The sequence below is a fragment of the Pithys albifrons genome, chromosome 14, assembly GCF_047495875.1.
Source record: "Pithys albifrons albifrons isolate INPA30051 chromosome 14, PitAlb_v1, whole genome shotgun sequence".
In the NCBI taxonomy this organism is placed as follows: domain Eukaryota; kingdom Metazoa; phylum Chordata; class Aves; order Passeriformes; family Thamnophilidae; genus Pithys; species Pithys albifrons.
The window spans coordinates 13,315,901-13,343,611 of NC_092471.1; the positions used below are offsets into that span (position 1 = coordinate 13,315,901).

Genomic DNA, 27,711 nt, shown 5'->3' on the forward strand with positions numbered 1-27,711 from the left:
GAACAGAAAGACTCATTTCTGTAACTCCAGAGCCCACTGCCTTCCAGTTGTGTCTCCCAAAGAAAATCTTTGCACAAAACATTTTGTGCTAACTCAGCAAAACAAGCCACAACTTCCTGGAGCATATGGATTTTATTTTCTTGTTATCTAATATTGTGTGCAAGGTAGCTATTCATATACCTTGTCCAAAGCTTTTATTCTTGGCTTATTAAAAGGTTTTAGATTCCAGAGGCCAGAAGTCTCAGCATCTTCCCTAGAAAACAGTGTTTAGCCAGATTATTTTAGCTACAGTGATCAGATTAAGATGAAATCCAAAAAAATGGTTCAGGCCACATGTTCACAATTCAGGTGCTTAAATGAAGATGAAGCAGAATTTCATGAGCAGAAGAAAAAAAGTTGCATTTTATATATAAAAATGGTGAAAATTAGGGACCAGTAGTAGCAGCATGGAATATTGTCACATGGGTTTGCATTTCTATTAAGAAACTCCTGTCAAAAAGCTCTCCTGAATAATGGCAAAGTGCATTTTTAAGCAAATCTACATCTAATTTGCATGTCTTACAATCGTTCACTTTCTAAAATAAATTGTTGGATTCAACTTTTGCAAAACACCCTCATTGTTCACAGCAAGCAACAAAAGCTTTAAAAAGAGAAGTTCAAATTAAAATAGGCAACATACTTGTAAAAAGCCACAGCAAACTGCCTGGCTTTCCTGCAGCCTCTCAAGTGCTGTAAATAATGCAGGAGATTGGCTGTAGAAAAGGAATTGCATTCCTTCAAAACTCCTGACTCATCCCAGAGGCTGGACTGTGAAAACTGCTCCTGTCAAAGAAACTGCTCCTCTACTTTTTGCTACTCAAACCTCCACAACTGGTTAAGAAGGACAAATATGTTGTCTCTACACTATCTTTATGTGCCACATTGCTGAGATTTCTAGCAAGTCTGTAATAAACATTGAGTGTCCGTACACTAAACATTAAAAACATAGAACTGAACTATGTATAAATTGATAAAAGCTTTTCTGGGTTTCCTATCTGATCCACTTGTTAAAATTTTAAATAATGGTTTTCATCTACAGTGTAAACAAAGTTGGGTCATCAAAGTTACATAAAAAATTTAAATCTTACCATCAATAGAAGCCATTAATACAGATAGTTTTGAAAGAGAAAGTACTGAATAGATCAATTTCTAAAGAACTTCATACCCTCTCTCAGAAAAAGAAAAAAGACCAAGCAAGTGCAACTGAGCGTGTTTGTGATGCTAATGCCCTCACTCCTCAGGGATCAGCAAGCCCTATTTCTGGGCATTGTCATTCAGCATTTCGTAGCATCAAATGCCCTTAAAAAAAGTGTTCCCCCAGCCCTGTCTCCAAGAAAAAGGGCTAGAAAGAATTCGAGGATGACTTGCTACTAAACAGTGAAATATGCTCAGTGTTCTGAGAAGAGCTGAGGTAAAGAAAGGGAGCTGAATAATTCCTTTCACCTTTTTTCTTCATCTTTACAATATAATATTAAGAACCTGAACACATTGCAGGTACTATGTTACGAGTCAGTTACAACACAAAATCCTTCATATGTCCGAAGTCTAAAAGCATTTTTTGTACATTATAGAGAATTTACTTACTTGTTGCCGAATTCTTGGGTTCCACCTGATGTAGTAATTGACCCAGAGCTCCAAGTGACGCATACTGGCTACTGGATAGAGTGCTCGATTTAGCTCTTTACTATAAAAAGGATTGGTGTATTTAGATTTTTCACTGTTTATCAAAGACCATAACGATAACGTTTTCTCAGTCACTTTCTAAAATGAAATTGAAATAAGAACAGTAAATATTTGCAAAAAATCAGGAAACCCATCACAGAAGCCATGGTTACATTCTAAAAGTAATACACTTCTGGTTTACTTAGGAAACACACTAAGTTACTGTATTAGAAAGATTCCAAACCCCATGCTTGACAAGTATTTCACTTACTGCATGCAACTATTGTGTAAGATAAATAAAGCCAGTTCAAAAATCCCTGTCTGCAAGGACTGTAACTAAATGCAATACAACCAAAACTTTTTGTAATCACCTAGAGTCAAGACAGCAACACAAACAACCAGTGGTTTGACTAACCTCTTTTTCTCTGACAGATTCGCTGTTATACAAGAAAGTACCAAACCGGCAGCTGTACAAGTGGTCCAGGATTGTAATCAGGAACTGCTCATTGAACTCAAAGGCTGTAGGAAACTAAAACCAGAAAAGACAAATTGATTCTTTACATGCAAAAAGCAGGAAGATATGCACATGCCCTCATTAAAAGGCTAAAGTTTAGAAGCCTGGATACATCAAAAAATAATTTTTAAGGTAATACTTTCATGTACTTTAGAGCATACCAAGTGTTCAGATGACACAAGGTGTTCAACTTACTCAAATTAGCGACTGAAAAAAACTTCTTAGGGTGCTGTATCTGCCTTTCTTTTGTAAAAAGAATAAAATACAGAATGGTTGCAGATATGTAGGTACAGAAAAATGAAAGGTGAGCAATTCAGATCTATATGGACCCTGTGAGAACTGAAGCAGCTACCAGTGAAGAATAAACAAGGCCAGAGCTGCTGCTGAGTGGTGGGGAGGAAGTCACTCCCCAGGAGCTCACACAGTACTTTCTCACAGGACACAGGAGATGTAACTGAAAACAGTCAGGATGGTTTCACCAAAACACTGGACTTGTGAGATATGGATTATAACCAATTGGGATTTGTAGTTTGATGGTGTGAGATTCAATTTCGCCAATAGAACGTAGCCTTAACCCTATATAAACCACGTGCAGTGTGTAATAAATGCCTTTCACCATAAACCTCAAAGGCTTGTTAAGTCCTTTCTCTCTGTGGAATAATTGTTTACTTTACAGACACACTGTTATATTTTATATCTGCAGTGCATTCTTATAGTGCAGCACCACACAGGAAAACAAAGGTTTACATCCTAATCTTTGGCCCTAAGCAGACTGAGTTCACTGCTTTGTGTCATTATTTATTGAACACACAGTGTTTAAATCACAGCACTCAGAAGCTCCCAAGCTTCCTTTTCAAGCTTTGACAAAACAACGTGTCCCTGCAGTTCAAGGGAGAGCTTCACAAAATGGTGAAACAAACCAGACCACGCTAAGCCAGATGGATGCAATTCCTGTAAGAGCTTTCTGTTGGCTATGAAGCATCCCTTAGTATGTTTTCAAGAAGTGTCCATGACACACCTGCTGTGCTTGCACAGCCAATGCCAGGTCAAGCAATGTAACTACAGCTTGTATATCACTTTCAGAAGTAGGGTAGAGAGATGGCAGTTTGAAAGTAAATACACTTTTGACTACAGGTCAAAGCAGAGGGGTACACTAATCCTCTTCAAATACTTTTTAAAAACAAAGATCTAGGGATTTGATTCAGTAATCTCCTCACACTGTTACCTTCTGAAGAACAGCACAACATACCTGTTTAGACATCTGCCACACACAGTCAATAAACTGGAGAAAGATGGGTGATCTGTCTGCATCAGCATAATTTTTATCACCGTGGCCTATTCTCTGAAATGAAGCAATACAGCCTCCTGTTAACCAAAACAGGCTGTTTTATGGCAACAGACATTATTTCTTATTTTGTACTAGAACAACAGAGCAACCTGGTCCTGCAATGTAAAAATTAGTTACTGCACCAAGGAGAAGAGATTCAGATATAGATAAATACTGCAAAGCTGTTCCAAGGATGTCTGAGAAAAATTCCAAAGTGATAATTGGTCCTGTTACAAAAACCTGCTAGTTATTGGACAAGCAGAACTACTTAGCAAATAATCAAAACATATTGTGAATTATATTTACATAGTAAGTCTGTCAAAAGGCAAGTTACATACTTGGTCTTCTTTTCTATTTTAAGCCTGTGGAGAACCCAGATCAAACTACCCAGACAGAATCTCCTCTCACCTGCACACTTGAACCTTAATGCAGCAAACACGAGCGAGCTCAAAGAAACATTCTTGACACAAAATTAACACAGAATTTTAAAGTTTGGGTGAGCCACTTATTCTGACTACCCAAAAGTACGATGCAAAGGAATTTGCCCCACAGACAGAAAGAAGATTGGGTAAGAGCTGTTTACTTCCTTTTAGCATTTGATAGCTGAGAACAGGTAAGATTCAGGGAAAAGAGATTCTATTAACTCCGTAATTCTGTTTGAATGTACTTGCCTGGAGGAGACAAAAGAAGAGCCATGTATGCTGAACTATGATGTTGTCTATCTGCCTGTAAGATTTCAAGCTTAATGTCTTAAGGACATGAAAAAATCATAAAACCAGTACACTACCCTGTACAATGGCTCGCAAGATAGTTTAAAATAATAGAGTGGAATGGCAGGAAATAGAGGGAGATGAGAGATTGCAGCTGAACTCAGTCAGCAGTAGCAAATTACTAGAAAAGCACTATAAAGAAGACAAACAAATAGGGCTCCTTGCTCTTCAGCTTTCATGGTTCAAAATACTTGCTATCTGTTAACAGTCATGTGTGTTCAGTAAAGAGTGAAAGTCTGTCTACTTCCACCACTACTGTTAGCAGTTTTAGCATGTCTGAGTATTTCTCATCTATAACTATGTCTTCTATCTGTCATATTAGAATGAAATTCCACATAACAAGCAATCTTATCTGCATAGTGCACTAACTTCACCACACACAGAAAAGTTGAGGTAGCGAATTCCTTTTCAACAAGGAAACATCGCACACATCATTAGACAGAAAATGTGGAGAGAAAGTAAGTAATCTACTGTTTGGTTTTTTGATATTAAATAACCCAATCCTGGTTCCATGAAAATGTAAAGCTTACTCTAACCTAGACAATATAAGTAACACTTGCCTCTTCAACCCCTCATGGGAAAATGTAATAACAGTATTTCAGAGATGATGTTCAGGAAATGCTCCAACTGCACTGTCTAGTCCTCACTATTCAAATTCACAGTTCTATCAAATAATTACCAAACTACAACAAGGTATGTACGACCAAATATTTTCTGCTTCATCAGTTTTTTGTCATAGAGTCATTCATGTTGGAAAATACCTTTAAGATCATCAAGTCCAACCATTAACCCAGCACTGCCAGGTCCACCACAAACCCACGTCCCCAAGCACCATGTTACACATCTTTTAAATCCCTCCAAGGATGATGACACTTTTACAGAACACTCCAGGAAAGACCCACCTTCACTATAAGCTAAACAACCCATCAAATCAAAATTTACAGGACTCTCAGATTACAGCAGATGGCTAAAGAAGAGTGGCCTCCAAAGATTGCTACTTGAGTGAGTGAGTTGGGAAAATAAAGTAGCAGTTTAAGCAAAAGCAGGTACTTAAATCATTCTTATTGCTGCTACATTGTCAAACATGAACCAGTGGCTGAGCAAATAATCTGGAAGGGATGTGAAGTCCTACTTCACTATTAGGAGAAAACATCTGTTGAAAGAGAACAAAATCCTTTGATTACCAAACTAAAATGAACAGTTTAACAAAAAGAATCAGGTTATTTGAATTTATTCATAATGGTGAAGGACACACATCCCTCTTTTAAAGCTGTATGAAATCATAACACATCCATTAGGTTACAAGTCTCCTAGTTATACGATCTAATTTTATCTGCATCTTGACTTTTTAAAAAAATATAAAATAAAATGTGAGAATAAAAAGGCAAGCCAGTGGCTTCACATTTTCCTGTGGCTGTACCAAGACAGAATATTTAAAGGTTTATAAAATATATCCCTACTAGGATATCAAAAGTAAGTACACAAAAAAATGGGCTGCATCAGATATCACTCCCAAGAGCCAAAATGCCAATCTTATAAGCCTCAAAGCACCCTCAGAATGTCAGATCAAAACCTGCCACAGCCTACAAGCACACATACATGAAGGGATTCATGCCGAGTAGCTATATGTGAATTTCCAAATGACTGAGACACTCCTGCAAATGTAAAATGGGCAGGTAAAACACACATAGGTATATTTTTCCATTGCTTGACTTTTTCCCAATTTTAGCCATTTTAATTAGTATATTTTGAATATTCCATTAGGGACAAAATATCCATGCAAATGACTTCCACTCAAGGTGTGGAAACTTCTTATTGAGAATTACAAGGTTCAGCATCAACAAGTAAGATTGTTGTAATGTTTACGGTAACAGCACATTATCCCTGGCAACCTATTCTGCTTCTCCAGCTTCCTCATGGAGATTTCCTGGTTAAATAGCTGTCAAATTTAGTAGAAGTTCCACTAAAACTTTTCAAAGTTTTCTAACACAAACAGTATAAACTTGCTATGGCTGATTGCTACTTAACCTTCTAAGCATTCAGAAGTCAACTGAACAGAATGAGGAGCCAGCATTACCAGTGACAGCCTCCTCAGAGCTATTATGACAAATTTAGAACATTTTGGGAAGAAGCATTTAAAACATCACTTAAAATACACTGGTCAGACTCCTTCATCTGCTTCTTGTGACATTCAAAACAGTCCAAAGGGAGAGTGACTGAGAACCTCATGTCCCAACTATATTTGATCTTCAGCAGAAAAGTTTCAAAGGCTGTAATTTTTCTACCTTCTTATTTTCTTTGCTCAATAACCACAGTTAAGCCCAGCAATCCTGGGGTTTTAAAAGACTGTAAAGGACAAAATATGAGTTCTCAGAGAAACAATAGCAAGAAAAATACTTACCAAACTAGCCCAAAACCAAAAGCTCTGCTCAGTTTACCTGGAAATGCTTTTAATCCAAATTCCAAAATAATGAAATGAATTAGAATCACAGAATCATAGAATTGATTGGGTTGGAAAAGACCTCCGAGATTATCAAGTCCAACCCTTGGTCCAACTCCAGTGCCTTTACCAGATCATGGCACTCAGTGCCACGGCCAATCTCAGTTTAAAAACCTCCAGGGATGGGGAATCCACCCCCTCTCTGGGCAGCCCATTCCAATGCTTGATTACTTTCTCTGGAAAGAATTTTTTTCTGATCTCCAAGTTAAATTTCCCCTGTCAGAGCTTGAGCCCGTGTCCCCTTGTCCTATTGCTGACTGCCTTGTTATCAAACCTTCACACAAAACATGTAGCTTAACACTGAAAGCTTTTTAGAAATTTAACACCGCGCGGTCCTTGCGATGATCTTGTAATTCTTACCGATGCAAACTTGTGTCCAAAGCTTATCCATTCTTTCTGCACCAGAACTTGGAAGCCTTCGATGGTTCTGTAGTAGCTGTCCAGCATCAGCATGGCCAGCGAGGTGAGCTGTGCCGTGCGGTCCCAGCCGTCGCTGCAGTGAACCAGCACCGAGCTCCGGCCCGACGACACCTTGTCCGCCACCTGAATGGCCCCGGTCAGGACCAGCTGGCAGGAAGGAACATACACCACACACACGTGTTATTTCTGCTGAAACAAGAATGCTGCATTGATTTATTTGTATCTACAAGGTGTCTAATTAATACTGTTTCCACTAAAAGACCTACAAAGCATGGTGTAGTTAATTGGAAGAGAATTTTCTAGGAGATGAAGAAAATTTCTTGTATAAAAATAGAGAAACAGATTGGTTCCCTAATCCCTTAGTAAGATCAAATTCATCTCACTGCAAATTCTTAAAAATCAGGGCAGAAAACAGTAACCTTGATAAACTAAAGAACATAAGCTTCTTTTTTAAAGAAAGAGAGGATTTACCGTAGGATATTCTAAAAATTCTTATTATTTCATTTGGTTCCTTTCTTTAAACTAAACTACTGAATCATCTCTGTCGTTGGAAAAAGGAACTTGTATCCTTCCAATATGCTTATTTTCTAAATATTAAATTAAAATGAAAATTTTATTAAGTAGGATCCATTACATAATACTCTAAATACTTTTGCAGAGCTGTACTTTAGGCAAGAGGTTCAGAGGTCAACTGGTAAGGACACCGGTGAACTACCAGTTTAAGTATTTTGTTGTTTGTGCCACAAGATGTAAGTTACAAAATTTACAACTAAATTTACAAGACTTATTTATAAAACCATAATTCACAAAATAAAGTCACTACATACTGACAATTAGAGTATTTACTAATCATTCACAATGACAGTTCTCTGTAGCTCTGTCCCGCTAGACACCAAAATAAATCAGTTTTCACACGTAAAGGAAATCAGATTAAGAATTCATTCCTCTATTAAAGACTTTTAATTTGAGGCAGACAATAAACGTTGAATTTCACCAACCGTTGCTTAGTAATGATCTCATAACGTACTCAGATTAGTTGGCATAAAAGCCAACGCTCAGTGATGCTGAGTTTTTTAGTCCAAGTAGTTCACTGAGCTTCACACCAGAACTATCTCAAAGCTTAGCAAAGGAAGCAAGTCTGATACAACAGATGTGGACAAACATTTTTCAAACAATCAACGAAAAGTTACCTTTATGTGTTCTAACCAATGAGTAGATTCCAGACTTGACAACCAGTGTGATTCTTCCACGTTAGGATAAACAATGTCCTTCAGCTTCTTCAAAGATTCTCGCATGACATGAATATTATGAATGTCCAAGAAGAAAAGTTCTGCGTTGGGATACGCATCTTCACCTTCGTATCCTCCCCCAGTTGCCTACAAACAGGAGATTTGAAATTATCTTTAGTCATATACACACTGTTGTAGCAGCTTTTCAACAGAGCAAGAAGGGAATCAATGTTATTTATATTTTATTTTTTTGTTGAATATATAATTTCAGTTACTCGTTTAAAAAACAGCAGTCTTGGATATAAGCTTTGGAGGGGCAAATGCTGGAAAGGAATATTTGGGGACTTTCCTTTTTCCAAAAGGATAAAGTACATAAAATACATGGTCAGAAAGACACTCAAGGTGCTCCAGCCAGCCTAGTTCCTTTCAAAACCTCAAGAAAGCAATGCCAAAAGGGAAAATTAATTATTTTAGATTAGCATTGAAAGGCTTTTGTAGTGTTGGACCCAGAAACCTTTGAAGAGGATTGAACTAGCCAGGTAAGGGACAGTGGGTCTGCATCACATCAGCCAGCACCTGGACTGCTTTGGGAATAAAGACAGTTGTACCTGCCTCATTACTTTTGGGACTCATGGTGGAAGCAGCTTGTCCTTGACCAAGTGACATTACAATGCCAGTATTTTATTTTGTTTATGTTTCTCTTTCACACTAAAGATTAAAAAACCTCATGATTCTGAATACAAAAGAAATCAACTTACTTCCCAGACAGATTAAGGTTCAATTACAACAAATCACACAAACAGCAATTACTCATAACATACTAGATCAGCACTTCCAGGGAATAATATTGCTCATTTCTTTGTTTCTGTATAAATCAGCAAAACTTAGGCAAAAGAATTTGTCTCTTTCTACCACTTATTAAAAACAGAGCAATGTCAGGTTTACCAGTGCAAACTTTCTAGGAAAAAAAACCAAATAAAACACCAAGTCAACAACAAAATGTCCAGACAACATTCCTGTGTTTTAATTGCCTAGTTATTTAACTACTAAAATGGAACCCACAGTGAAATAGATAAAAAATTTAAAACTTTTGGCCATGTAAAATAAAATTTAAGAGTTCCATTAAGAATCAGCTAACTTTCATTTAAAAATTGAAGACAATCTAAGACTCTTGAATGTGAGAAGGAAATTAGTAAGTAACATTAAAGTTTACTTTAACTTTTCTAACACTAAATTTTATTGCTGAAGAATAAACATACATTTAGACCATTAAGAAATTAAAGAGCCACATGAGTAAAAAGTCTGTTCTGCTGCTCTCTCAAAACATTTTCACCACCACCACAACAGAGGATGTGCCTGGTCACAAAAGGGAGCAGAAAACCCACACATATTTTAGGACACAATGACACTGATGAGACTTTCTGTAGAGAGAATCATGGAACTGTTTATGTTGGAAAAGACCTTTAAGATCATCAAGTCCAACCACTAACCCAGCACTGCTAAGGCCACCACATAACCATGTCCCTAAAGTGCCACATCTTTTAAATACCTCCAGGGATAGTGATTCACCCACTTCCCTGCACAGCTTGTTCCAACCTTTCTGTGAATAAATTTTTCCTACTATCCAATTTAAATCCCCCCTGGCACAACTTGAGGCCATTTTCTCTTGCCCTATCACTTGTTCCTTTGGAGAAGAGATCAACCCCTATCTCACTACATCCTCCTTTCAGGTAGTTGTAGAGAGTGGTAAGGTCCCCTTGAGCCTCCTTTTCACCAAGATAAACACGTCCTGCTCCCTCAGCCTCAGAGAGCTGCAAAATTGCAGCATTTCCCGCAGACAGCAAAGACATGCCATGAATTGGGATAAATGAATTTTGCCTTTATACTATTCCAGGCACCGACTACACAGCAGACAACAGCCTGAAGCATGGTATACGCTTTCCCCATGAGTACCACCTACACTGCTGTACAGCAGCACAGTATCTCTATTCTATGCTCTGTGTCCTTTCTCAGATGTGGGGTTATTCTCAGAGCTGCCAGGCTCTGCACTAGAAGAAGCAATGGCTGTATTTTTCTCTTCCCTTTGAGTGCTATGAAGTCCTGGTGAGGAATGATTACAATTTTAGCATCAGAACTGCTGCAACTCCTATTGACTGTGTGGTCCTGACCCAGGTACAAGGAATACAGGAATGCACAAGTAGCACAGCCCAAGATTCAGCTTATACTAATCTTCACAGCTGTTTACAAGAACTTTTTCCAGTGCTGAACAACACTGACTTACACTGTTTAGGTCACTGTCCCTCAGATCCAGAAATGCACTCTGTTGCTTCCACTGCTCTGATTGTGTAGTTCATATTTAGACACATCAGGAGTTAAATTAAAACACATGGGTGAAATACACAGAACTTTCTAAAAACCTGAAAACTGTGCTTCATGCTTCCATACACATCTGTGCATCAGGTTTGTCCATAATATATGAATTTTTTCCCCAGTTCCACCAGTGGAGAGTGAAGTCATCTGAGTCCCATGCTAAGATCTGTGCTTGATTGTAATAGACACAGTAAAGCAGGCCTGGAAATTCCCTTATGGTCCTGCAACCCTGCTTACTTTAGGCACTCATGTCCTTTCATACACTTGAGCCTCAGTGTTTGATTACACACTTATGTATTTGATTATGTACATTTATCTACATTAAGACTATACTGCTCCCCAAAACCTCCTCACAGAAAACTCCTCCCCACTCCCTTCAACAACAGGAGTATTAAAAGTATCTGTTTACCTTGTTAGCAACTGCATTGACATTGGGCCTCGCGTCATAGATGGTCAGTTTGGAGATTTGCCCATTGGCCTCCCTGATGATATCCAGGTATCTTTCATCATCTTTGTTCCGTTTGCCACTCATTCCAACCAGGGGCTGACTGCAGCGCATGATTACGGCTTGAGTCTCTGGATGAATCCACGAGAGAACCTGGCCACGTCACGCACACGTACAAAGACATCCATTTTATTAAAAAATCATAACTTAAAATTGAATGCTAATTCTTTAAAATAGGTAACATGAAAATTATTACCTTTTATTTCTTCAAAATACAATCCCTGCACATCTCAATTGCTTTTACTTTTTTGAAGATTATTATTAAATTTTATGAGACTAGAGTTCATTCTTTTACATATTTAATGCTTACTGAAATCATACTTACCTATATAGTTCTGTGTATTTAAATACTTTCCTATAAGTCTTAGGTTACACAAATAATTCTGAAAAGCAAACTAGAAACAAACACAGCAATATCTGCTGAAACTAAGAAACAATTCAGAAGAATGAACTCATTGTAGAAACAGTTACCAAGATGATCCAATTCTAGAGAACAACTTGTCCCCTTTTTTTGGATAAGGAAGGGAAGTTAAACCTTTCTGCAGTATCTTGAATGTTTTCTCTTCTCTTTAAAGTACATTTTGTTACTCAGTCTCTTTACAAAGAGGAGGCACTGGAGCAAAGCACATGCTGCTTTTGTTGTTGTTCCGAGCCAGAGAGGACTGGCCACAGAACAGACAGGGAATTGCCCAAGAATGGATGCCGTGCCAGAGATTAAAGATAAGCAAGAAACCCAAGAAGCAGGCACAAAATGCAAATTCATTGTTGAAAAATATTAAGGAAGAATATTCTCACCCAATCTGGAAGTTGTGGGTTACAGAGCATAACATGAGAGTTCAAAAAAAAAAACCCCAAACAATCCTCAGAAAGTGCTCAGTCCTGAAATACACTCTGAGCTGTCGATCAGAAACGAGACCTGACAGTGTGTGTTGGGATGAGGATGACTGGCTATTTTCTGACAAGAATAAAACTGCTATTTAAAATCACTATTTTAATAAAATTACTGCTCCCAAGGAAATTAGTCTCACTGTACAGGCATTCAAAAAGCCCTGTCATGAATTTTGAGATGACAGGGATGATACACAGCTAGGTTATAAGAACTACATGCACACTCTATACATTATACATTTATATTCTACACGTTATATATTATACAGATATGTGTGTGTGTATATAAAGTAAATTTATAATTATAGGCCTAGTCTGTTACTAAACAGTATATCTAATAAATATTTCTCATATTGAACTTTGCCTCTGTTTTAAACTGAGGTTCAAGGCAGCTTTCCAACACTGGTTAAGAATATAGCACATCTTCCAAGTGTAACAAATGGAAATGTGAGTTAAAACAAGTATTAGGATAGAAATTATTATTTTCTATAGTGCTGTAAAGAGCTGCTGACACATAATTCTCTAACCTCAAAGAATTTTCATTATAGAAATAGACTTATGAAGTCAAATGGGTTTTTCTTAAATTGCACAGACTAAAAAGCCCAAGAGTTCACTACAGAGACTATGCATGAGGTCTTATTTTAGGACTGACCATCGGAACTATCTTTAAATACCATGTGGTTTGCTGACAGGATAAGATCTGCAATCACTTTTTATGGGCATCCAACAACAGTCAACCAACCAATGCAGAAGGCTCACCCTTCATTAAGAAAAGGGAAACTACACTGCTGGCCGTTGTGAGTAGAAAAGTCAAGTTAAACCAAAGAAGCTGGAATGGATGATTGTTGTGGGGGAAAAACGGAAGTGTGGCTTGGCCACGACAGCAGTTTCAAGCAGTGAAAGCCACCAGCCAATCAAAACTATCTTGCTGTAACCATTTCCATAAAAAGCATCCTGTGTGTCATGTTCAGCAGAATGTTGTTTGGATGCATATTTAAAACCAGCCACACCATAAGGTCAGTTCCATCACAAAATACTCACTGGGATTCTACTTCGGGACCTAAAGGCAGCAACTTTCTTGAGATCATCATCTGTGGCATTATACGGCACGACCAGGAGCGATGGGTACGTGTCACACAGCCCGTAATGTTCGTTGATAAAAGTCACTCGCCACCGCTCATTAGGCAGCCCCTGAAACGTAACACAGAGTTTTTCAATGTATTTTTGGCTGCACAAATAGTAATTCTGCTCTTGAATTTTACACGACATTGTGGCCACATGGTGGCAACAACCTACCAATTTACCCTAACTAAAGTACTGTTTCAAAACAATAGAAGAAAAAAAAGGTTACAAGAATACACAAACCAGCTCATTGCAGATGGATTCACAGCCTCAAACAGCTGCACAGACATCTCACATCCTTATGCACCCAGCTTGAGTTTTACAGTAAATTTCAAAACTGTGATTGAAACCAGGAGATGTATTTCTTGAACTGGGATTGAGGAATGAAGATTACCTTCTCTTCTTCCTTCAAGCTCTGCCTTTCCACCCTCTCTGCTCTGGTCCTGTGCAGCTGTAGGAGGAAGGCTCATAATCTTTCTTCCCTACAGCCTAATATAATAGTACCTTCAGCTTAACAGTAAGATTCAGGGTAACTTTCTTATTGAGAATGAGCAACTCCAAGTTGCAGTCTGCCCAGTAAGGCTTTTCCAGGAGACTGAGAAATACTGATATGTCCTCTACACACACACCATGGGGTTTGAGTGTTCATATTTTACCTTTTGGGGGTCTTAGGCTTGAACAATGAACTAAAAAAATCTACAGAGGAATAACAGATCATTTAAGGAAGTTCTTATTGTCTGCTATTTAATTTTTTTAGTATCATATTTAAAGCAAAAACTAAATTATCTAAAAGACATTTTAAAATTAAATATATCATCTTCTTTCCCTGACATTTTTCCAGAATCACCTATAGAGCTAGGCAGAACAGATAAACATAAATAATTTCTGTAAAGCAAACAAGCTGCTTTCCCCCCCCCCTTCACTTCAGGAAGGAGACCAAATCAAATCCAAGTTTAGGACACTGTAGTTACATATCTGGCACACTCTCCCCACTCCCTGCTCACTCAGCAGTGGCACATTGTAAGAGGCATCAATAACTTCCTTCAAACAGCAAAGACTACCTTCCTGAGACATTCATGGTTTTTTTTTTAAAGGTTTCATGCTTTATTTATTTTCTTTACTTTTTTTTGGAAGTTGCATTTCCATCCTCTCCACCTCTGAGTTCCCCCCTCTCCCCACAAAAAAGGTGGTAAGAGAAATGTACAGACTGTAATTCCTCTGTGCAAGTTGTCAGAAGTGAAAGCACCAGGCAACAGCAACTTTAACAACTCACTTGTCTCCTGTATTCAGACATTGGGTTGTACACCATCCATCCATTTTCAGAAAACTTTTCTTCATTTAGAAAGGCAAAAAAAGGCTGTAAAATGCGAGAGAAGGTTATTACACCAAACTTTGACTGAAAGGGGCAAATATGAGGGCTCATCATCAGTTATACCCCAGTGCCCCACAAGACAGGACTGACTGCTCCCTGCCAGCCCCTCTCTCCATTTAAATCTGTTATGGGCAAGACTGTAAAGCAAAGAGCAAGATGTAACAAAAAATGCAGATCTGTAATGAAATAACAAAACTATGACAATAGTTAAGAAGTGACAAAAATAATAAAAATTATAAAGTTTAAACGGTTGGATTTTTTTCTTCCTGTCAGGTGGTTGAAATGTTTTAGAATGTTTTGTTTCCTGTATTTCACATTATCACCAAATAAACTACCATCTTCTCACCAAAATTCCTCCAATAGGCACAGCTGCAATTACTACACACAATACTAGAAACTGAATTCAAAATGTGAAAAGGTTTTAATTGCTATTCATTGCCATTAGGAAGCTGCTGCCTTTCTGCAACCCCTCCCCAACTGATCCTTACTAAGAGAAATCCTATTTACTGTGAAACTCCATGAAGATTTAAAAGTTGCCACTGAAAATGGAATTGTTACGTGGTTACACTATCTACTTTTCTCTTCGTTTGTTGCTCACTCTCACAACTCATTTATACAACAGCATCCTCGCCCAGCATTCCAACAAGTTCCTCATACTTTTTAACTTCCTTCTCCTTTGAACCAATTCAAAGTGGGCTGTATTACCTAACTAACCCTTTTTTTTTATCTTGGTTTGTTTTTACAGTTTATGATGAAAGCAGAAGTAATGTTTATTTTAAGAACCTGCTTCAATTGAGAAAATTGATTTTGGTGGCCTACAAATTCTTCAGATACCAAGAGGAGCATGAAACAACCTTGTTTAAAAAAATTAAAAAACAAAGAAAACACTGAAGAGAATGTGTTGTCCTGAGCTAACTGAGCAACAGCAGCCAGAGCAGAAAGGACTCTAGAGCCCATTACAGCTCATCTGTAACAAAAGAGCTGAAAGTCTCCTAGCTATTCAAAAACATTAAAAGAAGAAATTGAACGCTAAACTGAGCAGTCCATCTGCATAATTTTCAGACTGGAACAGAGTGAAAACGCAGAAAACCCAGCAAGCAAGAAAAAAATGTGTGGGTTACAGTGCTGTGAATGATCACACCTACAGAGGTACAGCAACATCACACGGGCACCGCAGCCCCACACCGAGGAGGCTTCAGATCTCAGCAAAGCAACATCTACTGGCTCCAGGCAATTCTGTTCAGCCCAATAAGTTACACCGGTTTAAACACCTCTAATCAAAACACAAAACTGTGGCACTTCAAAATGAGGAGCTTTTTCGTCCAGTATTTGAAATAAACAAGTATTTTAAATGGATAGTAGTGCTCACACAAGATACTTTATCTTACTGGTTTTAGAAACTGGAATTTTAAATTAAATCATTATTTTAGAGCAAGTGCCATCACTTGCAAGTTTGCAGAAGTAAACAATGCAATCCCAGGTTTTGTTTTCTGAATGTCTTCACCATTTTTAAAGGGTCTTCAGTGCAAGTAAACATTACAAATTCTTTTGACTAAGAAAACTGGTATCACATGGTACGAATAGAGAGATCAAGAAAAGAGGTGCCCATCAACCATATAAGAAAAAAATTCAATTAAAAGTGCACGTAAGTCTCAGAAGTTAAGAAAAAAAATTGAAAAAGGTTGTTTGTTTATTTTAATTGCAAACTAGGAATACAGCAAAACAGGAATATCACTGTCTGAAGCCTTAGATTTGCTGAACTATTAATAAACAGCCACACACAAGAATCATCCCCTCCTCCCAAAGGAATTTGATAGATCCCGAAGAGCAACTGTGCTAAGAATTCACCAGGGAATCAGAGACAAAGAAGAATCTTAAAACAGTAGGAAATAAACACTGGAATCACTATGCCTCAAAGACAGGAGTAAGTTATTTATTTAAGTTCCTACTTACTGCAAGTTTCCTCATGAGAACTTAAAAGTTCCCCAGCTTAAGCCCTGATAAGTAAAACACTCTGAGTTTATTACAGTGCATCGTGATAGCTGGTATGTAGAACAGTTCTTTAGTGACAAAAATAAAAAAGGTGTTGCTCCAAACTAAAAACAAACTGCAGCTTCACTGCTCATCACCCACAAAAGTATCCATAGTTGAAAACTGTATTTTGTTTTCACCTTTTAAAAACCAGGGTTAGATTTAGTATGCATGAGGGGAGGGACTGAATCTTTTCTGAAAGAACAATGTCTCTCTGTGTACAGCATGATTCATTTAAAATGCTTGGCTACAGCAGCTTTATCACATCTGCTACAAAAGCTTTCAGTCACACAATCCACAACCATTTAGGTGGACAATAACACCTCATCAGTTCTGTTGACATTCTAGGTAGTGCAAATTCTTTCTATACAGCTCAATTAAAAAAAATTCACTAGTAGAATGGATCAATCAGCAAAAATCTGAAGTCTAACAACTCACAGAACACTACAATGAATGTGAAGGTGTATGGAGCAAAATTTGGACTTAGATTTTTATGTGACCAGTTCAGGGGAAACTCTTGAATCATACCACAACAAGAACAGTATTTAAAAATGAACAGTCTCTAAAATCCTGAAGGCTAAAAATGATTTTTGTTCTGCAAGCATTGACTAAACTATAACAAAATTTGTACACATACATTTGGATGTGCACCACTGTGTACAGACCACACAGTTAACCTGGTTACTACTGAAACTCTCAATCACTGCAGAACAGATCAAAGTACTGAACCTGCCACTCCAACAGCCTTTCACTTCAGACTTGATATCTCAAGTAGTGAAATACTCTGTGAAGACGGCCTGAGCTTTAGTCCAGGCTAACTGCTAGTCTGAAATACAGCATCATCCCCACCCTACCTTAGGCCCACTCCTCACAACAAAGTACACAAAGTATTGCTGTGTCATGTGTCATCAAAGTCAGAGCAGAATGTGAATTTAATACTCTGCATACATTTACACTCAATTCATATAGTTCTATTTAATTTGAAAATACAGTTTAACTTCAGTGTAACAAGCGACCCATGTTTATTAACCATTTTAATACCAGGAACCATAGACTTTAACAAATGTAATATCTAAGCTTGGATACAATTTTATTTTATGAGCTATGTCAGTACAAGTAATATTTAGCACACGTTTGGACACTACTTTTGTTAGAAACAAAATGTGATAATGAGAAATATGAAGTAATTTCTATTGAATAACATTTTTTGTTGAATTAGATATTTGATTACTCTGATGCACTAAATTGACAAACCCCATTAGAGTGAACAAGTCCAGGTGGCAAATACATCTTTAGGCTCCAAAATGGTTTATTATAGTTCAGGTAAGTTTCACATCTGCACTAAGGACTCACATACCTCCACTTTTGTTCTCAGTAACCCAAGATTATGGATTAAATGCAGTATGTTTGTACATGTATGTCTTGATTAACTTAATGCTGCTGAAACCTTCACCTCACAGTGCACACAATCTGAATGCAATTCTACAGCACAGCAGGCAAATGAGACAAAGAATTACAGGAAGAAAAAATTATGCCATTTACAAAACAATATGCACAGCTTCTCTTATCACTTGATGTAAGATTTGAGAGGTGCTATCTTAAAAACTACAGGGCTTAGCTTTTTGTGGGTACAGGCTCCTTCATATTAGAGCCCCTCATACACACGTACCTCTGGTGTAGGGATGAAAGGAGGAGGTCAGTTCACTGCCCACAGGCATTTAGAACAGACCAGCTGGATGTGTATTTATATCCTTCAGAGTACGGAGGGCAGAGGAAGGTCAGAGAACGAAACTACACAACCAGCTATCAGAATCCCATGTCCCCACAAAGCAGAAAAACTCTGTCAGCCTCTCTCAGTGCATCATTATTCATACAGGTAAGCTTTTCAAATAGAGTAATAAAAAGTCACCCAGTTCTACACCTTCTTCACGTGTCTTTCCTTCCCTTCACAGCTATGGCACATCCCTGCTAAACCCTCCTTCTCCCCAAACAATACTTTAGGTACTCTGGGTCTCTACCCTGACCTCCACTCATTTCTTTCTCCCCTCCACATACAAAATTCCATTCCCTTATCTCATCCCGTGGTATAAAGGAGAGCCCTCTGGACTCTGAATCCCAAGGTCGTGAGTTTGAGTCTCAGTGGGGACCGTCCCCTGGCAGTTAAAGTCTCCCTGCCATCCGATCTCAGATGCTGAGCAGGGTCAGCCCTGGTTAATACCGGGGGCTGTAACAGTCCTGAGGACTTCACTGTCACTGTCCAAGCTTGCTCGGCTGTGGCAGATGGACCTCAGGACTTAAACGGTGGGGCCAGTTCTGTGCAGGCTGTGCCTCACCTAAAACATCCACTGGGCAGGCTGGAAGGGCACACCCACATGGGGAGAGCCCTTCTCAAATCTTTGTTCATGAAGTTTGGCGATACAATACAAATCTCATCCTTAATCCTGCCTCTCCAACAAAAAGCTGTACTCCACAGCTCCTACTGCATCCACTCTGTTGTCCCAGGAATTAAATCAACTGCAGCTTCACCACATGTCCAGATTTGACAAAAATGATTGTAAATTTAAAAAATAAAACCTACACTTGAGATAATCAGGTCCAGAACAATACTGTAGCAAAATAAAAGTGTGTTTCAGTGTGGGTTTTTTTAGATCATGAAGAGATTTTTCAAAATCAGGAACACAGCATCAAAAAGCAGAACTGTGGTTTGTACAGGTGTACCTAAGCCAACTGTACATTGTTTTTTTTATCTCACATCTTGGGTTCAAAGTAGGATAGCTCTCAGTCACTTAAAATATACTGATCACATCCATTCTAAGTCTGATGGAGATTAATGCTACACGTCTGATAGAAGTCTATCAATTCCAATTAAAAATCAGTTTCAATTCTTTTCAGTTGCCATAGGAAACAAAGAAGAAATCAAGGAAAGCATTAAAGAGATAAGAAATAATTTCCAAAAAAGGGATAGTAAATCAGCACTCTGTACACTTACATGGTGCAAGGCTTGTGACATTTCAACACCTGCAGTGGCAAAACCAAGCAAGACTCATCATACATCAGTCAGGATTTTTGTAAAAGCAAGTTAAAGCCTCTGCACAGAGTGGAAGTAGGGATTTCATTGCAGATCCACAGTCTAAAAGCAGACAACTACTGCTTCACTTGAAGAAGAAGTCTACTACTTCACCTCAAAAAAGCCTTTAAATCTTGTAACATTTTTGATAAACTACTTTTTATGCTTCACTGTGCAAATAATTGTTTACTTCCTTGCAGGTGCTAACCCACAATTTCAGCAAATCAGTCTCTTTTTAAGACCTCCTACAGAAAAAGTACTTGTCTTCAACATTCAATTTACCTTTATCATTTTGTACACAAAAATAATATGTGATACACTGGTTGCTCACAGTGTAACACAGTTCTGTGAGATAAAGGAGAAAGCAGCTGCAGTCTGACAACACAGTTTGGCAGGCAGTCTATTTACCAGTATAAATATTACATAAATTTATAAATATCAGTATAAATACAGTAGTTACAGGTTTATTCTTTATGGCATTACAATACACAAATACATGTTATACTTGAATATATAAGGTATACACAATTTATTAAATATTTGAGCAATCTTTATGTGTATATTTAAAAATAAAGACACCATTATCCTTGCCTTTAATATGCCATTACTACAACTCATCTTACCTGTTCATCTACAAACTAAGATCAGACACCGCAGTGTTTACGTAACTGACTTCTGATCATGTGTGGACACAGTAACCTCACACCAGCCCTGCATCGAGTCTGACACTTCACTGGGAATGAACCTCAAAATCGAGAGTTTGGTGCAAAACCAAGTGCTCCACCAGACAGGCACCTACACCAGACCTCACTGCCATCCAAAGTCTTCTTTGTAGATCCAACAGCAACTGTGGCATGATCTGACTTTCAGACACTTTAAATTACCAGGAGAAGCAGCAATATAGGGAGTGGGAGAGGTCCAAGTCAGACAGTGTGACTACCAGTGTCTCACCCAAACTGGCCCTCCCACAGAGCTATCGAGGTTAGAAACAAACACGTATCGTACAGTTATGATGGCAAATACTCTTATATAAATGATGTGTTGTTTCAAGATAAGATCAGGAAGTGAAGCAGCTGCTATGTAGAAACTAAACTACAGACACTAAATATATCTCATCTTTTGTGGTATACCAGAACATTTCATTTTGGGGTTTTGGCTATTTTGGGTTTATTTTTTGAAACTTTTTAAAAGCACATTCATCAACAGTTTTCTGTCAATTAGTAAAAGTTTGCAAATGCAACAGAGGATTATACACAGCAGCTGTTTTTTCCCCCTATCAACTAAGCTGTCAGTCAGATAAGCTATCAGATTTTACTTTATGTTACTGATTTAAGGAGTTGTGAATCCAACCTATGCTCAAACTGGAGACAAATAAGAATTAGCTTCTGGAAGTAACACAAAGGACAATCCCGAGGCACTGAGGAACAGTTGTGAACAGACTGATGATTTATTATAGGCTCTCAAACACTGCTGTGTTGGGACGGGGATGGAGACAAATCTTGAAAATAGTAAATACACTCCACTCAATCTTTTGGGTTGTATTTACCATCCATTTGTCCGAGGATGGTGCAGCATGAAGAAAACACCTTTGCTTAGCTCATGTTAAAGGCTTTATCCAAATTGTGACATTAGGAAAAAAGGACAGGTGCAACTTGAGATACACCATAGGCTCACTTTATTTCACTCCAAAGTAATCACAATTTCTAATGGACATACCCTGCTTCAGACACAGCTGAGAAAAAGCACAGCCATTCTCCACAGTCACCAACTTTGGTGCTTTACTGAATCCTAAGGCAAAATTACTACTGCCTTGACCAAGACTTTTGTTATTGAGCAAGCTGCATTCATGGCAGGCCATATAATGATGAGCTTTACGAGGTTCAACAGGTCCAGCAAATAAAGCAGGAAGGAGAATACTCCCCTCATTACTCACTGCCATCACTGGACAGGAACACTGGGTCTTTTTGGGTGACAAAACCTAAATCAAGTCCGCAGCTCATCAACACGTTATTCAAGCCCCATAGCTGGACTGGACATAATAAAAAAGATAATTCCACAAGGCACCCTTCTAAGTCAGTTACAACTTGATTTGTCCATATTCACTGCATACAAGTCCACAAATCCTCAATGCAAAGAAAAAAAAAAGTCTTCACTATAAGAATATGGATGAGATTGCCCAGACACATGACAGAATTTACCTCACAGGAAATATTCCAGATTTGGCTTGACTGTGCCCTGGGTAACCTAATCTACAGCCCTACTTGAAACAGAAGCCAGGACCCAATGATACTTCTCCATATGGCTTCCTCTTTTCCATCATACTTTCTAAATCCATATATCCTGTTGTGTTTTCAATCATTCTCTATTGCAATGTGCATAAAATGCCACTGTAGGGTTGAGAGATGCATTCACTTCTTCATTTTCTTTGTGACCACAACTCCTCACACCCACCCAAATGCAGAAATCTGTTTAAATTCTAAAGACTTATTTGTCAACTCTACAAAACATACTAAGCAAAATAATTTATTTTTCCTTATGCTTTCTTTCCAATTTGCATACAGAACACAAAATTTTTGCAAAAACATTTTAAAGAATTAAATGTTTCTACAGTCCAGTCCATTGACTGATATGTATTTCCACAAAAAGAAGTAAAATTCTTGCTGCAGCCTCATGTACTCAACAATGTCCTGAACAAAGTTGTTAAAAATTTAGAGCAGAACCCTCCAATATTTTGTGAATGGAGCTCTTATACAGTTATCCTAAATAAAGGCACACCAATAAAGCATAAACTGAGTATTATGAAGAACAAAATAATGCATTTACTAAAGAGATCTCAAATTATTCACACGAAACACAGTACACAGATTTTGCAAAAAATAATGTAAGATAATGGTTAGTTTGCATCATTGTTGCTGAATTCCTTCCATAAGATGTTTTAACACAAAATAAATCTGTGTAAATCTGTGTATTAGTTGCCTGTTATATTTTTCATTAGTGTCATCAATAAAACAAATGTTTTCTTACCATGCCTTTTTCTCCTGAAATAAAACTCCTGGTGATTCATATTTATCATTGCTTTGGAGACTGCCTGATAGTTTAACATTTTCAAGAAATCAAGTAAGGCATGTTCTAATATAATACCTAATCAGGGAGGATAACTTGCAGTTTCTAAGCAATGAAATCTGTATAAAGCAGAGGTGCTCAGTAGTTTACCTGAAGCACAGCACACAGCAGTCATAATTTTACAAAATATATAGATGGAAGTGTTGCAACTAAACAAAATGAAAGCATTAATTCTTTTCAGTTTATGCTGACACCAGATTCTGTGGTTATTCTTTTTAAGCAGGCATGATGTACCCATTAGTAGGTCAAACACGTAGAGTTAATTGGCAAGAACTCTGCACTAAGAGAACTCAGTACTAAAAATGGTGTAACTTACCAGGTTATGAGACTGGGGGAAAGCGTATTTTGTGAGGACTTCAAATATATCTCTTCTACTGTGCCCTTCTTGTTTTAATGCAAATCGTAAATTCCTCATATCCTAAAACAAAGCCATTATCTTTTAGGTGAACCAAAGCAGTCAGATGCTTCTCTCTGTACAAGTGCTGTATTATGCACTAAACGTGATTTAGAATCTGTTTGCAACACACCTCAAACCCTTGTGAATGTTCAGTTTTATTTCTTATCCCGTAAAATAGAATAGAGAGTAAGAACTGTACAAATAAAGCAGCACCACACTCTGTGTGGTGCAAATGCCACTTTGGCACGAAGCCACCAGAAATGGCTGTATCTGATTCACAAAAAGTCTCACAAGCTGTTGAATGTTTGCAGGACGGGAATTATGATGTTTTCAAAATGAAAATTTGTCAATAACCTCTACAGAATACATTTCTAATCACCAGCATCAAAATTAAGATATCTTTATGTTAACTGCTAATAATCAATGTGCAAACACACTTGATTAATGGGTCCAATAAAGGACCCTGAAAAATCCACTGAGAACTCCCCTATGACTCTATTTTTTCATAGTGGCAATATTTTGTTAAACTAAAAATGGCTGCTGCATGAACTCTTCACTGGCTTTACAACTTACAAAGCCTCTGCTGAGGTGTTCTTCAAAGGTAACAGAATTATTAAAAAAATTCCTTTTAGAACAAAGGAAATAATGAAGCAATGCAGGAACAGTGCTCTAAACCAAGACTACTGTGCAAAACCTCTTGTCAATTAGTGATTCAGAAAGCAAGACCAATCTTTCTCCTCGCACACAGAGAGGACAGTTAAACAGCCCTTTATATGAAAGGTACTTCCCTGTCCAGTTCCAAAAAGCTCTTTCTAAATTCAGCTATAAGGAACAGGTACTTTTTCCTTCCTATAAATAGGTAAGCAGTTAGAAAAGGAACCCCTAGGTTTCATTTCCTATTAAATTACTGGAAAGTCTTACTTTACAGGTTATATCTAATCCATAAGAGTTTTCTCCTCTGCTTGAAGCTCCTCCCATTTTTTCAATCCTTGAAATTACACCCAATGGAACGTTCAATACCACAACTGGATCCTGCAAGGAAAGTTTAAGGAAAAGATTAACCTGAAGACTCAAGCAAAATGTTCTTATGCATTCCAGAGTAGAAAGCAGACGTGAAATTCATACAGGAAACAAAAGGGTGTTTCTGCCTTTGAGTCTTCCCTCCCAACACGTTACCAAGTCTGTACAGTCACTCTACAGCCTTGAATGTCACACAATTTTACATGCAACAAAAATACTTCATGCTTAATACAGCATGCAGAGAAAAAAGGTGGCAGCACCCTGAAAGATGCTTTCAGCTTTACACTATTGATTGTCTCTGCTTGCTAATACTGCTTTATTGATATACAGCATAAAGCAGAACTGGTAGACTTAGCTACAACCAGAAAGACCTCAGTTCAGTAGCCCCAAAGCCCTATTTAAAAAAAAACAAACAAACCAAAACACATGAAACAGTTCACAAGCACATTTTATTCTCTCCCTTGTTGCTCCTTATTGAATACACCACCAGTCCCCCCACCTACAGGAGGTTTTATCAATCAAAGCATTTTAGTTTTCAAGTAGTATCTTGGGCTACTGATACCTCTTTTAAGAACTATTGCACATCATCAGTTGCTGCCCTTGATCTATCACAGAATAAGTGATAGAACAGCTATCAAAAAGCTCCAACAGACAAAAGATAAAATTATCAGTTCAGTGTGATTAAACTGTAATTTTACTAGGCAAAAATCACACTTTTACAACACATTTAACTTTAAAGAATGTCTATTTTAATACAGATTTCTCAGTGGCACAAGGCAATTACTATTTAGCCATTACACAATTAAGATACGGTTACTACAAACATTACAGACCATTTCAGGCAAAAAGCCTCCCATGTAATTTCACAAGCATATGTGTGCCAAAACTAAAAGAAATGAACTGGCAACAACAACAAAAAAACTACAGGCAGTGGAGGTGAATGGGAGGGAGTTCAAAGCCAACTCATCCCATGGAAGTAATTGTGGGATATTACTCACATTTTCCACACTTCTCAGGTACAGCCTGTAGTTTGTGATGTACACTCTTCCTTTAACAGGGCCATTAAATGGACACATATAAATAACATCCTTGTCTGTAAGAAATGAAGTATTTATTAAAGATTGTGAGAAGTTCAGAGCGAAAGACAGCATCAGTTAAGTAGTAGTAAAATAAAAAAGCTGTACTCCTAAGACCCACTCAGAGATAAATTAATTTAAAAAGTAGTAAGTCTGAGTTTTATCCACTTGAATTATTAAGGAAATGTGAAAGACTCATGCACTAAACTTGTCCAAATTAAATGCACAGATTTCAGTAGCCTTCCCTAGTTACATTTGTGTTCTCTTTCTCAGCACTACATGGGAGAGGTGGGACATTGCAGTACTCACTGTTCTATTACTGTACCAGCCTATTCACTAACCCAGAACAAATACATTGTTGATATATTATGTCTTTCTGTAGCCAATTCTGCATTGAAGCAGTAGTTGAAGTTGTGAAGTGTTTAGGGCATTCAGCATGCTGAAGGGAAACATTACATTTCAATTTGAGGCCATCAAATACAGCAGGGCCATCAGCATTGTTTCAGCCAAGGACAGGAACAAAACAAATACACATACCACTCAAAAAGAAGACTTAAGTGAAGCAATGCAATCAGAATCTTAGAACTGCTATGGCTGCAAAAGACCTCTAAGACGATCTAGTCCAACCATGACGTTAAAGACTTCCATCTATTTCTTCCTGTCCACTCATTTCTTTAGGCCACTCTATGTATGTGCCTTCCACAAAGAGCACTCTCCTTCCAGGGTGGTGCCCCGAAGCACAGACAATATTCATAAGAATTGTATCATACATCCATCTTAGTCCCACACCCTCTCCATTATGCCTTCCTCATTAAAAACAAAACTACTTCCTCTGAATCACCCCTTTGCTTTCACCTCAACCAATCTTATTTACAAACCTACCTAACAAATCCTAGAGCAGGGAAGAGAAGAAGCTCCACAAATAAGACAGATCACAACAAAAAAAAAATCCTCTTCAGGAAGATCCTCCATCAAGTAAGAAAACCATACAAAATATATTAATCTGTCTTACATTACAACTGTATGTAAAGGCCAACAAGAGCAGACTAGCCCTGTTTGTGCACATAATGGTACTTAGGGAAGTCACAGTTCAGGTTCAAGTTCCACACTACTGTACAAGGCAGCCATACATGTTGGGTGTCACAGAATTCTCTTGACTCCAGAAAGCTTGGAGGAGCTCTCATCACTAGACATGTGCTACTTAATCTGGAAATACAATTTGACACAACTTGGCTTGCAATTTCTTTCTTTTGGAGGATCTGCTATGTGTGGAAATCAAGACTGTAAAAGCTTAAAAAGTAATTTGTGATAAGTGATAAAAAGTCCCTATCACAATTACTTGGAAAAATTCACGACATTTCAGCATGATTTACCTTCGCCCCCAGCCCAAACCAGTCTAAATTACAAAACAATCCAGTAAGATACATTTATTTGCCAGACTACTGAAGATCCTACATCAGGCAGCTCTACAGCTCCATACCTGTAACTCTGGTCTCTCCTGGCAGACGAGGTATTTCTTCATTTTGTTCCCAGTTAGTTCCATCTTTAAGAGTCTGGAGAAAAGAAGCACAACAGGACATTGTACCTTATTTACAATTTCTTCAAGTTTCAGATTACAAAAAAAAAAACAAAACAAAACAAAACCAACACCCTTAAAGGTAATTCCTGCATGGGAAAGAACAGCTTTTGCCACAGGAGGAATTTACAGACTGAACCAAAACAGGAACACACACCACTATTTTAAACTTCAACTATTAAGCATCTAAAAGTTGAACAGATCTGAAACACAAGCATGTTTTAGTCTTTCTCCTAAAAGAACAGTCCATTATATTCACATTAAATTGGAATTAAATTTCTATACTGTTCTCTGCAAGTTTTGTGCATTGAATTCTCCAAGTTCACTGGACTTTGCAGAACAAATCAACTGAAATTACTAAAGCAATGTACTCACAACTATCACACACAATCTACCCTTTTGTGACTTTGCCACGTTCAGTAGTTTCTGTTCTTGCACCCAGGTTACATTTTCTTCAGCTGCACAGCATCAAAAAGCAGAGGGGGATGACATTTAGATTTTTTTATTGTATTTTTCACTGCAGATGAACATTTTAAAACTGAACCAAACAATATAACAAGGTACAAGGTAGCAATCACAATACAGAATTTTTCTAGGGCAACGAAGTGCCAAAAAGTTTCAAGGATAAAAGTACATTAGAACTGACATGAATGAGGCTCTCATTACCTGTGATAGAGAATACTTTGTCCATCCATTCCAAAAG

General features: G+C 37.8%; 1 protein-coding gene across 4 annotated transcripts in view; it reads right to left on the bottom strand.

Annotated features, from left to right (window-relative positions):
• Positions 1–27,711, bottom strand: part of MTM1 (myotubularin 1) — a 49,022-nt gene that overhangs the window by 2,152 nt on the left and 19,159 nt on the right. For all 4 annotated transcript variants that reach the window (XM_071569760.1, XM_071569762.1, XM_071569759.1 and 1 more), the window contains 12 exons: positions 26,913–26,985; positions 25,355–25,449; positions 24,258–24,368; positions 23,256–23,357; positions 14,620–14,703; positions 13,266–13,415; positions 11,241–11,429; positions 8,423–8,608; positions 7,173–7,379; positions 3,465–3,557; positions 2,117–2,230; positions 1,624–1,800 (listed from right to left, as the gene is read on the bottom strand). In XM_071569760.1, coding sequence (XP_071425861.1) covers positions 1,624–1,800; positions 2,117–2,230; positions 3,465–3,557; positions 7,173–7,379; positions 8,423–8,608; positions 11,241–11,429; positions 13,266–13,415; positions 14,620–14,703; positions 23,256–23,357; positions 24,258–24,368; positions 25,355–25,449; positions 26,913–26,985 — 1,581 coding nt within the window. The remainder of the gene's footprint in view (positions 1–1,623; positions 1,801–2,116; positions 2,231–3,464; positions 3,558–7,172; positions 7,380–8,422; positions 8,609–11,240; positions 11,430–13,265; positions 13,416–14,619; positions 14,704–23,255; positions 23,358–24,257; positions 24,369–25,354; positions 25,450–26,912; positions 26,986–27,711) is intronic.